We start from the raw sequence: 15,264 nt of genomic DNA, 5'->3' as shown, positions 1-15,264 counted from the left end.
GCGGGAAATGAATCTCAGTCAACTGTACTGTAAAGTGGTGTGATAACCACTATGCCTCGGTCCTGCCCTAATCAGTTAGAAAATGATAGAATCTGCCCATTTTCTTTCAATACCACTTAAATCTTTTGTGATTTTCATTTTCATTTGATTTCTCTTTATTGTTGAATGGTTGAAAGAACAGTCAGATTTTATATTTCACAGAGCTGTAGAGAGATGCAGCACAGACCTAGGCCCTTCAGCCCACAAGTCTGTTCTAAACAAGAATCACCCATTTACACAAATCCCATTTTATTCGACCTACATTTCCACCAATTCCTCCCAGATACAACCACTCACCCATGTACCAGAGAAGGGGTTCCCATCCTGGGGTCCGTGAACCTTCTCAGTTAATGGTAAGGCTCCAAGGCATTAAAAAGGTTGGGAACCCCTGCACAGGGGGCATGTTACAACATGTCTTTAGGATGTGAGTGGGAACTGGAGCATCAGGAGGTGACAGATTATAGTTGATTCAAAATTACTGGCACCGCAAGGCAGCATCTCTATCAGCCCCACCACTGTGTTTCTCCCCTGGTCATTTTTCCTTGCTCTTTCCCTTCCTCTCCACCATTCACTTGATCAATTTCTGGTGTGATGGGGAGGATGGGACATCACACAAAGGGACGATGGGCCATTGCTAAAGGTATGGGAGAATCATCAGATTGCAGAGATTGAAAGGGAAGCTTGCTGTGGCTGAATAAATCCTCCTGCTCCTTCGAGTCTACAAGCATTACAAAAGTAGACAATTTATGAATTCAGCACTGGTAACGTTTTGCTGGAATTCCTGAGGTAATTGAATGCTAGTTCACACTGATGTGTAAAAGTCTGGTTAAAGTATAACATGCATCCTTCTTACAGTGTTGAACCACATAAGAGAAGATTGCTCTTTCATCACTAATCTGTAACACGTGACTGTTAAAAACTGAAAATGGGTGAGAGCTTTGCCTTTCGAGTGTCCCCAGAGATGATGGTTCCCCCACTCCCACACCCTTCCGCACTGCTCACCCTCCTGGACGTCAATGTGGACCCCGTATAGGAAATGGTATAGGTGAAAGACATTGCTCTTTGAAGAATGGCATGGTTAAAGAACAGAAAATGTCAGTACAGTCCCAACCCACTCACAGGCTCCCTAGGATTTTCATTTCTGCCCAAGTCTATTTAATCAAAACAAGTTGCCTTTCAGGCCATGTTTCTCAGAACTTGCAACCAGACGTTAGCAAACTTAAAAGTTCAGAATGCATTTATAGTGCTCAGGGAGACAAAGAAGTTAGTCATAGAAACATAAAGGTATAATTTCAGAGCCTGTTACCAGAAACCTCCAGTTATTAATGGACCACTAGCACCAAGAGACAGAAATTAAAACACATTCCCTATGGGTTCTCACATGTGAGTGACTTTTACTGTGATTTTCATCATGGAATCCCTTGATTTTCTGATTGCATTGACAATAGACAATAGACAATAGGTGCAGAAATAGACCATTCGGCTCTTCGAGCCTGCACCGCCATTTTCAGATCATGGCTGATCAACTACTATCAATACCTGGTTCCTGCCTTGTCCCCATATCCCTCGATTCCCCTATCCATAAGATACCTATCTAGCTCCTTCTTGAAAGCATCCAGAGAATTGGCCTCCACTGCCTTCCGAGGCAGTGCATTCCAAACCCCCACAACTCTCTGGGAGAAGAAGTTTTTCCTTAACTCTGTCCTAAATGACCTACCCCTTATTTTTAAACCATGCCCTCTGGTACTGGACTCTCCCAGCATCTGGCACATATTTCCTGCCTCTATCTTGTCCAATCCCTTAATAATCTTATATGTTTCAATCAGATCCCCTCTCAATCTCCTTAATTCCAGCATGTACAAGCCCAGTCTCTCTAACCTCTCTGCGTAAGACAGTCCAGACATCCCAGGAATTAACCTCATGAATCTACGCTGCACTTCCTCTACAGCCAGGATGTCCTTCCTTAACCCTGGAGACCAAAACTGTACACAATACTCCAGGTGTGGTCTCACCAGGGCTCTGTACAAATGCAAAAGGATTTCCTTGCTCTTGTACTCAATTCCCTTTGTAATAAAGGCCAACATTCCATTAGCCTTCTTCACTGCCTGCTGCACTTGCTCATTCACCTTCAGTGACTGATGAACAAGGACTCCTAGATCTCTTTGTATTTCTCCCTTACCTAACTCTACACCATTCAGATAATAATCTGCCTTCCTGTTCTTACTCCCAAAGTGGATAACCTCACACTTAATCACATTAAACGTCATCTGCCAAATATCTGCCCACTCACCCAGCCTATCCAAGTCACCCTGAATTCTCCTAACATCCTCATCACATGTCACACTGCCACCCAGCTTAGTATCAACAGCAAACTTGCTGATGTTATTTTCAATGCCTTCATCCAAATCGTTGATGTAAATCGTAAACAGCTGTGGTCCCAATACCGAGCCCTGTGGCACCCCACTAGTCACCACCTGCCATTCCGAGAAACACCCATTCACCACTACCCTTTGCTTTCTATCTGCCAACCAGTTTTCTATCCATGTCAATGTCTTCCCCCCGATGCCCTGAGCTTTGATTTTACCCACCAATCTCCTATGTGGGATCTTATCAAATGCCTTCTGAAAATCGAGGTACACTACATCCACTGGATTTCCCCCGTCTAACTTCCTGGTTACATCCTCGAAAAACTCCAACAGATTAGTCAAGCATGATTTACCCTTGGTAAATCCATGTTGGCTCAGCCCAATCCTATCACTGCTATCTAGATATGCCACTATTTCATCCTTAATAATGGACTCTAGCATCTTCCCCACCACCGATGTCAGGCTGACAGGTCGATAGTTCTCTGTTTTCTCCCTCCCTCCTTTCTTAAAAAGTGGGTTAACATTAGCCATTCTCCAATCCTCAGGAACTGATCCTGAATCTAAGGAACATTGGAAAATGATTACCAATGCATCTGCAATTTCCAGGGCCATCTCCTTTACTACCATAGGATGCAGACCATCTGGACCTGGGGATTTGTCAGCCTTCAGTCCCATCAGCCTTCTCATCACCGTTTCCTTCCTAATGTCAATCTGTTTCATTTCCTCTGTTACCCTATGTCCTTGGCCCATCCATACATCTGGGAGATTGCTTGTGTCTTCCTTAGTGAAAACAGATCTAAAGTGCTCATTAAATTCTTCTGCCATTTCTCTGTTTCCCATAACAATTTCACCCAATTCATTCTTCAAGGGCCCAACATTGTTCTTATCTATCTTCTTTCTCTTCACATACCTAAAAAAGCTTTTGCTATCTTCCTTTATATTCCTGGCTAGCTTGCGTTCGTACCTCATTTTTTCTCCCCGTATTGTCTTTTTAGTTAAGTTCTGTTGTTCCTTAAAAACTTCCCAATCATCTGTCCTCCCACTCACCTTAGCTCTATCATACTTCCTTTTTTTAATGCTATGCAGTCTCTGACTTCCTTTGTCAACCACTGTGGCCCCTTTCCCCACGTTGAATTCTTCCTTCTCTGGGGGATAAACTGATTTTGCACCTTGTGCATTATTCCCAAGAATACCTGCCATTGCTGTTCCACTGTCTTTTCTGCTAGGCTATCCATCCAGTCAACTTTGGCCAGCTCCTCCCTCATGGCTCCATTGTTTCCCCTGTTCAACTGCAACACTGACACCTCCGAGCTGCCCTTATCCTTCTCAAATTGCAGATAAAAACTTATCATATCAACTTATCATTGAATTGTGTGATTCTACACACTTGTCACATGCATGCCCCAAAGTTCATAGAACAACCAGTGTTAACATCAAACTTCTGGCATTGCTCATTTGATTCCTGCCCTGCTGTTCTGAATCACATATGAACACCTAGCGTCTTGCGTCTGCTACACACAATGAATCTAGTCTGAAACTGGCCTGATGTTTAAAGGGATTTTTGATTATTTGTTGGATTGCTGTGGATTCACATAGAAGATACCTCATTACACTCCATGGAGCTTCCAGGATTACAGGAATAATGCTTTATTTATGCAACACACTGACAGACACAGTTGGAATCAGGGTTAGAGAAGAGCTCATTTGCAACTGCTTCTGGTACCTTAGTGCCCACTGGGAGTTTCACTGGTTCATGGGGCGGCATGGTAGTGTACAGGTTAGTACGGCGCTTTGCAGTACCAGCAACCCAGGTTCAAGTCCCAACGCTGCCTGTAACAAGTTAGTATGTTTTCCCCATGATTGTGTGGGCTCCCTCCCAATGTCCAAAGACATACTGTTTGGTAGGTTAAGTGGTCGTTGTAAACTGTCCCGTGATTAGGCTAGGATTAAAGCAGGGGGTTGCTGAGTGGCATGGACAGAAGGGCCAGAAAGGCCTGTTTATTGTATCAGTAAATAAATAATAAAATGTTGATTGCCACTAGATTTATTTAGCTCACACTCTCAAAGCTACAGCTCACTCTGCCCTGACCCTAACTCCCTTCACCTGCTTTTCTTTCAGCCCCAGGAAGCGGCAGAGCTGGTGAAGGTGCTCGACTGCGCAACAGGAATTCAGAGAGTGCATTCATGTCCTTGTGGAGTCCGTACTGCTTGTCCTAGGAGCGCCCGACTGTAGATCTGGGAGTGTCGTGACCACAACACAAAAAGAGCATGTTACCTTCAGCCAGTCCGTGTCCATCACATCACCGAATTTCATTCTCTCATTACTCCCCCTCATCATTGTGGGGGCTACATATTCAGTGCCAATGCCCTTTCAAGACTGGAAGAGTGTCATTTTTACTGGGCTGGCTGCAAAGTTGACATTTGCTAGGCTAAATGCTGAGAATTCAGAGTACCACATTGAAACCATCTATATAACAGTCTCTCTCAATGCAGAATTACACAGGGAAATCTCTGTGCAATTCCAAGAATCTCCCAATGGACACCATTTTCATTATGCAACTTCTATGAACTGTATTGGTATTAAAAGGATGTTAAAATGCTGTCTTGAGCCCTGTATGTAGGAAAGCCATTGCTGTATTCGGGATACCTGTTTAAAAGCTATTTGCTTTCAGACACCCATAACCCCAGCCTTCTTTCATTGGCTTTACTGTCTCCTGTTGTCCATCTGGCTACTAGCCAGAAAGCAACCACGTAAGGCACTGGTAAAAATGAGGGAATTTAAATTTCTGCTCCACATTCCAGCCATTTTGGGTTGCCATGTAGTCCTGAGACAGTGTGAGGTCTTTACTAGTTTCCCTTCAATCAACTCTGCTGTAACAGAGAGGTTTTTAATTTGCATCAGGGATAATACAGTAAGAGGAGTGTCCTCTTCTGTAAATTTTTCAGACAATTCCTTTTACAAGGGTAAAGGGACAAATCCAACAGCATTTCCATGATCAATTGTCCTCTTGACTTTATCTTGTAATTGTGTCATCCAAGAAACAGAGCTATTTTGGTACTTGTGCTGCTGCTGTTAGTGGGACACCCTTCTGTTGATTGAAAATAGAGACAAATTGTTGATGAGGATAAACTCTGTCCCATAGAAGTACTGGTTGAAACATCTTACACCCCAACCAGACTCGAGGCCTCTCTGTCAATCTGAGCATAATTTTTCTCTACAGCGGTAAGGGAATTGATGCAAAGGCTCTGGGGCGTTCACTTCCATCCTCATAACATGTGACGTGACTGCACCATAAGGTACGGCATTATAGGCAAGCTTCACTGGACGATATGGATCAAAAGTTTTGAGTACAGTCTCTGATGTCACCATCAATGTTACGTCTAATTTATAATAAATAGTGTGCGCGAAACTTGTGTTCTGCAATTTTTTGCCCAGTGACAACAATGTGTGCACACTGAATTTTATATATAGAGGTATTCATCTTAACAACTAGCAAAACACTGTCAATATGAACTTTGATCTCCTCTAAGTTTGAACATTTTTTCCCTCATTCATCTGCATGCTCACAAAATATACACAGCAAACCTATAGCAGGTAATGAAGGATTTTCTTACCAGCGCTTTTGCACACTATCCATATGTGATATGCTTGCTAAATGACACAGTGGTGATCTTTATGTAAATTAGACCGAGAGCAACCACAACACAGCTAAAGCCAGGCCCTTGTAAATGGACTGTTATTCTGCTGCACAATAAAACAGACCTGGTATTGCCATTAGGTGTGCACTGATTCTGAAGTATTTTGTTGTACGAGTTGTTTATGGATCTTCTGAGTTAAGTTTATTTTATACTTTTTTAGTCTTTGGTATGGGACGTGGCTGATTAAATTTTTTTTTACTTATTAATAATTATTATATACATAACTGTCTTGTAGGGAATTTTTATAGTATTATACTCTAATGGTCCACACAGGACCTGTCGTGTATTACTCTTTTTATTTCTTTTATTTGTTTCAATACTAGTATAGTTTTAGGTCTGTTATATATATATACTCATTTATTCTTCTTTCTTGAGAGAAAGAATTTTGTTTGTAATATTATTTGCTCGGATTTCTTTTCTTTTTTTTGAGTATGTGATTAAGATACTTCAGGTGAATTTAAGATAGCCGTTGCCGATTATATTTGTATTACTGTTAAATATGACATTGTAGTAGCTGAATTCTGTTTGTGCCTTTTATTATGGCTATTTTGCGTGGGAGTTTTGCTTTAACTTATTATACATAGCTGCAAAATGGAGATTAGGGTCAAGGGTTATTAGTTTAGCATGTGGCTAGCCTATTGGATGTTGGATTTCTCACCTTTCAGGAATGGGGAGAGTTCTATTAGAGCAGGTTTTTTTCTTGATTGGACAGTTCCTTTGATGGATTTTTTTCTCATAAATACATCACTCCTTCTGGTTGCATCCGTGCCTTTTGGTTTAATCTGTGCTTGCGTAACATTTCTTTTATATAATATTAAATCCCATTTTGAACATGGATGTTAATAAAATTAATATAATATCTTGGAACTGGAATGGTGTGAATCACCCCATTAAGCGTAAAAAGATTTTTAAGAAATTAAAAACGCAACACAGATATTTTTGCGCAAGAAAATCATATACAGAAACAGGATGAGGACAGATTAGTCCTAACTTTGTCCTAGTCCTGACGAAGGGTCTCGGCCCGAAATGTCGGGAGAGCTTCTCCTTATAGATGCTGCCTGGCCTGCTGTGTTCCACCAGCATTTTGTATATGTTGTTTGAATTTCCACCATCTGCAGATTTCCTCGTGAGGACAATTTTGGAAAGGATCTTTGTACGATTCGCTGTTGAAAAATAAAATAAGAGGCATATCTATCTTTCTTAGCCCTTTTGTACACTTTAATACTATTACTGATTCGAATGGAAGATGCTTAATTGTTCCTGGTTTATTATATGAGCAAAAGGTAGCTCTGGTGTGTATATACACACCTAATGTAGATAATTCTGATTTTTTAAAACTTTTTTCTGAGTTACTGAATCTGAATGAATATAAGTTGATCATGAGTGGTGACTTTAATTGTTGTTTAAATCCAGCGATTGACAGGTCATCAACCAATCCGTCGCTTCCTAATAAAGCTGTGGCTTGTATTAATTCTTTTTTATTAGAATATGGCCTGGTCGATATCTGGAGATATAAACACCCCAACGATAAAGTTCATCATAAATATTCTCGAATAGACACATGTTTGCTATATTCCGTTGTTGAGTATGCATATGACATCATTGTGTTGTCGGATCACGCGCCTTTAAAGTTAACTCTGAAGCTTTTGGATAACTTTTTGAAAATGTCACAGTGGAGACTGAATCCTGTATTGTTACCTGGTCCAGCTTTTGTTAATTTTATTAAGGAGCAAATTTCTATATTTTTTGAATTTAATACAACTGAAGGAATGTCAAATCTGTTATATGGGACACGTTGAAATCTTTTCTTCGGGGATAGATAATCTCATATTTAGCAGCTTTGAGAAAGAAAATTAAGTGGAATTGTCAGTGCTTATTAATAAAATTAAACAGATAGATAAAGCGTTTTCAGTTAAGCCTACTGAAGGCCTATATAAAGAAAAGGTTGAACTTCAATCACAATATGATTTGCTTCTGACCTTTCCCATTGAACAGCAAATTTTTAAATCTAAAAGTTTATTTTATATACATGGGGAAAAATCTGCTAAGCTTTTAGCTGGTCAATTGAAGGCTGGGATGGTCAGAAGACAGATTTTTAAAATTCGTAGACCAGATAGAACTGAAACTTTAGATCCTTATGAAATTAATAAGATATTTATGGATTTTTATTCTAACCTTTATAAATCTGAGTTCTCTGATAATACTATTATTATGAATAGATTTTTGCAAAGGTTAAATATACCTCAAATTTCGACACAAGATGTTGATATATTAGATGCACCTATTAAACAAGAGGAGATAGCCAAGGCTATATCCTCTATGCAATTAGGGAAAGCTCCGGGACCTGATGGTTATACGGTAGAATTTTACAGGACTTTTCATGAAATGCTTATACCACATCTTCATCAAACGTTTACCAATTCTATATCCTCTGGAAACCTTCCAAAAACTTTTTATGAAGCACTAATTTCATTGATGCCTAAAAAAGGAAAAGACCCACTGGAATGTGTATCCTATAGACCTATTTCTTTACTGAATGTAGATTTACAATTTATCTCTAAGATTCTAGCTAATAGACAAGAATATTTTGCCTAATGTTATCTCAAATGATCAAACAGGATTTATTAAATATAGGTACTCACATTTTAATATTCAAAGATTGTTAAATATTATTTATTCCCCCTCAGTCAAAGAATCTGAATGTATTGTGTCTCTGGATACAGAGAAAGCCTTTGACAGGGTGGAGTAGCCTTATTTATTTCAGGTTTTGAAGAGGTTTAATTTTGGCCCGGGATTTATTTCCTGGATTAAATTGATTTACCATGGCGGTTATAACTAATAATCAAAAGTCTCTTTACTTTAGATTATATAGAGGTACCCGTCAGGGCTGTCCCCTTAGCCCTTTATTATTTAATTTGGCTTCAGAACCACTTGCTATTGCTCTTAGGGATTCTAATTCTGTGCAGGGTATTAGGAGACGGGATAAATTACACAAGGGTTCGTTATATGCGGATGATTTATTAGTTTACATTTCAAACCCTAGGAAATCTATTCCTTTTATGCTATCTATATTTATGGAATTTAGTATTTTCTCTGGATATAAACTTAATTTACATAAAAATGAATTTTTCCTGTTAATAATTATTCTGATTATTATGATCAAATACATTTAATATTGCTAAAAACCATTTCACTTACCTTGGTATCAAAATTACTAAAAATTTTAAAGACCTATATAAGTATAATTTCTCCCCTCTAATTGAATATACTCAACGAGCACCTTCTAAATGGTCGCCTATGTCGAAGTCATTGATAGGTCAAATAAAATGTTTTTTTTTACTGAAATTTTTATATATATTTCAAGCTGTTCCCTCTTTTGTTCCAAAAACATTTTTTGATAAAATAGATTCTATGATTTTGTCTTATGTTTGGAATAATAAAAGCTCTAGAGTGAATAAACTTTTATTGCAAAAATGAAAAAAAGATGGAGGACTGGTCTTACCAAACTTTAGATTTTATTATTGGGCAATTAATATTCATTATATTACTTTTTGGATTTAGGGTACAGGTAACCAGGGTCGCCCTTCATGGTTACATTTGGAGGAAAATTCGGTAATGGGGTTTTCTTTATCTTCTTTATTAGGAGCTCCTCTTCTGTTTTCGCTCTCCAGAATAGGCAGACAAGCTCTCAACCCTATTGTTAAACGTACTTCAAAAATCTGGTTTCAGTTTCGTAGATTTTTTGAATTAAATAATTTTCTACTCTCCAGTAATCTTTATTCTAATTTTTTTAAACCATCAACTCTGGATAAGGCTTTTTAACGTGGAAAATTAAGGAAATAAAAAATTTTTTAGATTTGTTTTCAGAGGATTGTTTAATGTCCTTTTCACAGTTAATGGATAAATATGACATCTCTAATACACAATTTTTAGATACTTCCAGGTTAGGAATTTTTTACGTGATTTTTTACTGAATTATCCCTTCACCTACTCTTCAAATTTGGCTTATGCTATTTTTCAGCTTAAACCATTTCAAAAACAATTAATAGCTATCATTTATAAACAGGTAATGAATGCTCGCATGTCACCTAATGATAAGGTTCAACACACTTGGGAAATAGAACTTCAACATTTACTTTCAGATGATCAATGGAGTAAAATTTATTATCTAGTCAATAATTCATCTATCTGTGCACGCCATTCCTTAATTCAGTTTAAGATAGTACACAGGGCCCATATGTCCAAAGATAAATTGGCACATATTTTTCCTAATTTAAGTCCTATTTGTGACAGATGTAACGCAGAGGTTGCTACTCTAACTCATATGTTTGGGTCATGTGTAAGCTTAAATAATTTTTGGAGGGATGTGTTTGGAATATTATCTAAAGTTATAGATGTGGATGTTCAACCTAATCCACTTACAGCAATTTTTGGGATCATTCCAGAGGAAACAGGAAGAGTGTCTGCTTCCGCTCAACATGTGATAGCCTTTTCAACTTTACTGCCTCGGAGAGCGATCTTGTTATACTGGGAAGACTCTAATCTGCCTGCGGTTTTTTAATGGCTCTCCTCCATTATGTCATGTCTAAGCTTGGAGAAAGTTAGTAGCCGGATGTCTGATACATCTTTTAATTTTCAGCAAGTCTGGTGACCCTTTATTCAATATTTTCATATGGTTTAATTTATCTTTTCTTCATTTATTTTTCTTTATTCTCTTTAGAGAAAATCCTTATCCATGAAGGTTCAGAGGTGACTGGAAGAATGTTTTCTCTCTTTCTTTTTTTTCTAATTTTATCCTCAAATGGACTGCCCAATCTTTCTTTTCTTTTCTTTTTCTTTTATTTGTTCCAGTTTAGTTTAGTGTTTTTTTTCCTTTTATTAAATAAAATTTCCAATCTTTTTTTATGATTTAAGAGGAGTTGTGGTTTTTTGATTATATTGTATATATAACAGTGTAACATTTTACCTATTTGATTTTGACAATATATACTTTTTTTTACTGCTGTTTACATGTCTTTTGTATTATCTGTTTGCCAAACTTCTCCTCTGATTTGTATATTTTTTTACTGGAAAATCAATAAAAAGATTGAAAAATGAAATGAAATGCACCTGCAGACAGCCAGGATAGTAATTTTCTACATAGACCTGGTGTCTGTTAGATGACCTTAGTCAGATTTAGCACTTAGAGATTATAGACACTTCAGCGATGGTTCAAAACACCCAAGTTACTGCAACTCACAGAGTGAGAAAGTAAAGGCAAACTCAACACCACCGCTACAAGATTGAGTAACTCCAATCTCGGGCTGAGTGACTTACCAGAACGCGCACCCTGGATTTCAGCTCTTTACACTCAGAAGCACTGATCACATATTCAAATGTTCAAGCTCAAACAGAACAAGTAACAGGAGTGGACTTGCTTCCTTTGATCAGAGTGTAGACAGTAAAATTGGTGTTGGCATTGGAGATTGGAGGAAGACAGTGAGGCATTCACACGGACTTTTCAGAATATGCCTCAGGTCAAAATGTACTATGACCTCAACATTGAACGAGTACAGGTGTTCCTTTACTTGAATTGCCTTCCTTTCTTTCCCCAACTGTGGCAAAGGTTCCTGATCTGCTCTTAGTGGCGACTCTGTGAGGATGCCTGTCTCCTAAGACCTACTGTTGCTTGTAGGAGCCATATATCCATTTTCTGTCTGTATTGTATTTTGTGGTGCATTTATTATGGTAACTTACCATGTGTTTGGGGTGTGGTGGAAGCAAATGACTATAGATACGTATTTACCTGAGTGAGTTAGTGGAGAGAGTGAGCCACGGGGAATGATATTCTCTTGTTGACAACTAAATTAATTACACGAACTTAGTTCCACCGCTAATTATGCTTAGTATTGCTAATTAGAATGCTTACTTTGGGTGATTAGAACACTAAAATCGTTATATCACTAATTTAGTTTTGTTAGGTTGTTTACTGTTTTAAGATCTTTCATCTTTGCTGGTTTCATAAAGGATCGAATGTACCTTTTTCCAATTTGGAAGGTCATTATTTGGAAGCACACCATACTGTGTTGAGTACCTTGGCTTAACCTCTCAGCGGTTTCGCTTTGTTTTCAAATAACCACTGCGCTGCTCTTTATCTCCTTGTGCATGCTCTTGTATTTCTTGAGATACAACAGTTAGTCAGAGCCCAAATATGTGCAACTGAATCACAAGAACACCCATTAAAGGGGCTGGATTGTAGTCAAAGAACAGTAGGTCCTACAGACAGGCACAGTCTATAGTTAATATGAAGGAAGAAAGAAAAGAACAAATGAGATTCCCCTCACATCCATTGCATTAAAATGCTGGAGTTCTGTTTTAAGGACACATTAATGGAGAGATAAAATGTTTTCATGAAGGAATGAGGAGAATGGTTCAAGGGAACCAGAGGATATAGTATGTTTGGATTTTCAGATGGTACTGTAGAGTCACAGAGAGTCACAAAACAAAAAGAGGCCCATCAACCCATCAAGCACCCACAAAATGCTGGAGGATCTCATCAGACCAGGCACCATCTATGGTAAAAAGTCCAGTTGACATTTCGGGCCAAGTCCTGCTGAAATGTCGACTGTAGTCTTTTCCATAGATGCTGCCTGGCCTGCTGAGTTCCTCCTGCATTTTGTGTGTGTTGCTTGGATTTCCAGCATCTGCAGATTTTCATCATCAGTCTGCACTAATCATCCACCCCCCATCAAAACGAATCCCATATTACTCCAATTTCACTCTCTCCACATTCTCATCGACTTTTTGCCACACTCACGCTCAACGGCTCACCAGCACCTCTCACACTCAGCAACACACTAGGGCAGATTACTGTGGCCACCTAACCTGCTAATCCACATGTCATTGGACAGCAGAGCGTCCAGAGGAAACCCGCCTGATCCTGGGAGAAGATGCAAGCCCCACAGACAAGTTGTTATCTTAAATAAGTGCTTACCAGGGTTGGGATGGGGTAAGCCCTGAGCCTAGATAAAGTACTAGGGAAAGAAGAGGACACAAATCTCTGTCCTGACGAAGGGCCTCGGACCGAAATGTTGTCAGCGCTTCTCCCTATAGATGCTGCCTGGCCTGCTGTGTTCCACCAGCGTTTCATGTGTGCTGCTTGAATTTCCAGCATCTGCAGATTTCCTCATGGACACAAATGTGTTGGTTTCAGCCTTTGATTAGTGGAGCGCCACAAGGATTATTCCGGACTCTCGCTTATTCACAATTTACTTTGGAAACAATAAAATATAATATTTCCAAGGCTCAGATGACATAAAGCTAAGAAAGAAACTGAGCTGTGAGGAGGACACAAAGAGTCTGCAAGAGCAAGGATTTTGTGGAAGAGTGAGAAGGGGTAGATCAGGCACGGTGTGAGAAACAGAAAGTACTCCGTTAAGAATAAACAGGAAAATATTTCTTAATTTGAGGGAAACTGATTAATGCCGTCCTGCAGGGGGATCTTGGTGGACTGGTTTACAGGATAAGGACTTGCAGAGTCAGCAAGTAGTTGAAAAGGCAACATGAAACTGGTTGGGAGAGAAAGGCTTTTATTGCAAGGGGGTTTCAGATATTTAGTGGGAAAGTCCTGCTGGGATTGTACGGCATTTCGATTTCAATGATTGGACAGCACTTCTACTGGAGAACTGTGTGCAATTTAGATCTCCATTCCTGTGAAGGGATGTACTGACCTCAGCGCTGGTGTACACAGTGATTCGGTGCCTGCCCTGAGCCCAGGTTACAAAGACATTGCAGTAAACTCATGTCATATTGAGGTTTATGAGCTTCTGAGAGTGACTGTCAGGGTAGATAATGAATGTTGTCCCCTCCAGCTGAAGAATTCAGAACAGGGGAGGGGGCAGAATAATTCAGAAGACCTGGCACTTAGATGAGGAGAAATTTCTCTGTGAAGATGTTTGTAAATCTGTGGAATTCTGTATGCCCAGGACGATGGATGTTCAGCTGAAGACTGAGATGTTAGATTTCAGACACTCAGAAATTGAGGGGTATAAAACTAGTGTGGAGAGTTTTATCTAGCAATATAAAATAGTAGAGCAAGCACTAAGACGTGGAAGGGATACTTCTCACTCACCTGTGACCTCAGCTGAGCACTCCTGTGCAGGGAGGATGCTGACCTTACTGCCAGTCCTTTGAATGAACTGGAGGAGGTTTGCCTGGCGCAGCTCCTTGGTCAGATCTTCCACTTCACATTGTTTCCTCTGCAGGAGGGAAAGAGAGTAGTTGGTGTTGGTTTGTTATTGTCACATGTATTGAGATACAGTGAAAAGCTTGTCTCGCTTACTGTTCATACAGATCAGATCATTACAACAGTACATTGATCTCAAATCACACAGTGGTTCAGTGCCTGGCCTCGAATAAGGTAAAATAATAGCAATGTAGAATAAAGAGTAAAAGCTACTGGTACAGTGCAGGTACTTGATAAAGTGCAAGATCATGACGAGGTAGGCTGAGAAGTCAAGGTTCCACCTTATTGTACAACAGGTCCATTCAACTGTCCGATATCAATGGGATAGAAGCTGGTCTTCAGCTTGCTGGTCTGCATTTCAGGTTTCTGTATCTTCTGCCCGATGGGAAAAGGGAGAGACTCCGATGGGTGGGTCTTCAATTACGTTGGCTGCTTTACTGAGGCACTGATTTGTATAGACAGATTCCATACAGGGGAACACAAGAGATTCTGCAGATGCTGGAAATCCAGAGCAACACACACAAAATGCTGGAAGAACTCAGCAGGTCAGGCAGCATCTGCGGAAATGAATAAGTAGTCAGCATTTCGGGCCAAGACCCTTAAGATTTGTATTCTGGTTTCTTCCCCTCTTCCTTTCCAGTTCTGATGAAGAGTCTTGGTCAAAATGTTGACTGTTTATCCATGTTGCTGCCTGATCTGATGAGATCCTCCAGCATTTTGTGAGTGTTGCTTCACAGAGGGGAGGCTGATTGCTGTGATGTACAGAACTGCATCAATAACCTTCTGCAGTTTCTTGTGCAGAGCAGTTGCCATACCAAGCAGCCATGCACAAAGAGAGAAGTGTTTCTATGATGCCTCAATGAAAATTGGTAAGGTTTGATGAGAATATGCCAATTTGTTTAGCCTCCTGAAGAAACTGGTGAGCTTTCTTGGGTG

General features: G+C 39.6%; 1 protein-coding gene across 1 annotated transcript in view; it reads right to left on the bottom strand.

Annotated features, from left to right (window-relative positions):
- Positions 1-15,264, bottom strand: part of LOC132395728 (ras association domain-containing protein 8-like) — a 251,896-nt gene that overhangs the window by 12,028 nt on the left and 224,604 nt on the right. The window contains exon 4 of the mRNA XM_059972685.1: positions 14,215-14,341. Coding sequence (XP_059828668.1) covers positions 14,215-14,341 — 127 coding nt within the window. The remainder of the gene's footprint in view (positions 1-14,214; positions 14,342-15,264) is intronic.

This window comes from Hypanus sabinus, chromosome 6 (genome assembly GCF_030144855.1).
Source record: "Hypanus sabinus isolate sHypSab1 chromosome 6, sHypSab1.hap1, whole genome shotgun sequence".
In the NCBI taxonomy this organism is placed as follows: Eukaryota; Metazoa; Chordata; class Chondrichthyes; order Myliobatiformes; family Dasyatidae; genus Hypanus; species Hypanus sabinus.
Note: the sequence above shows the minus strand (reverse complement) of the source record. Positions and strands in the feature narration are given on the sequence as shown.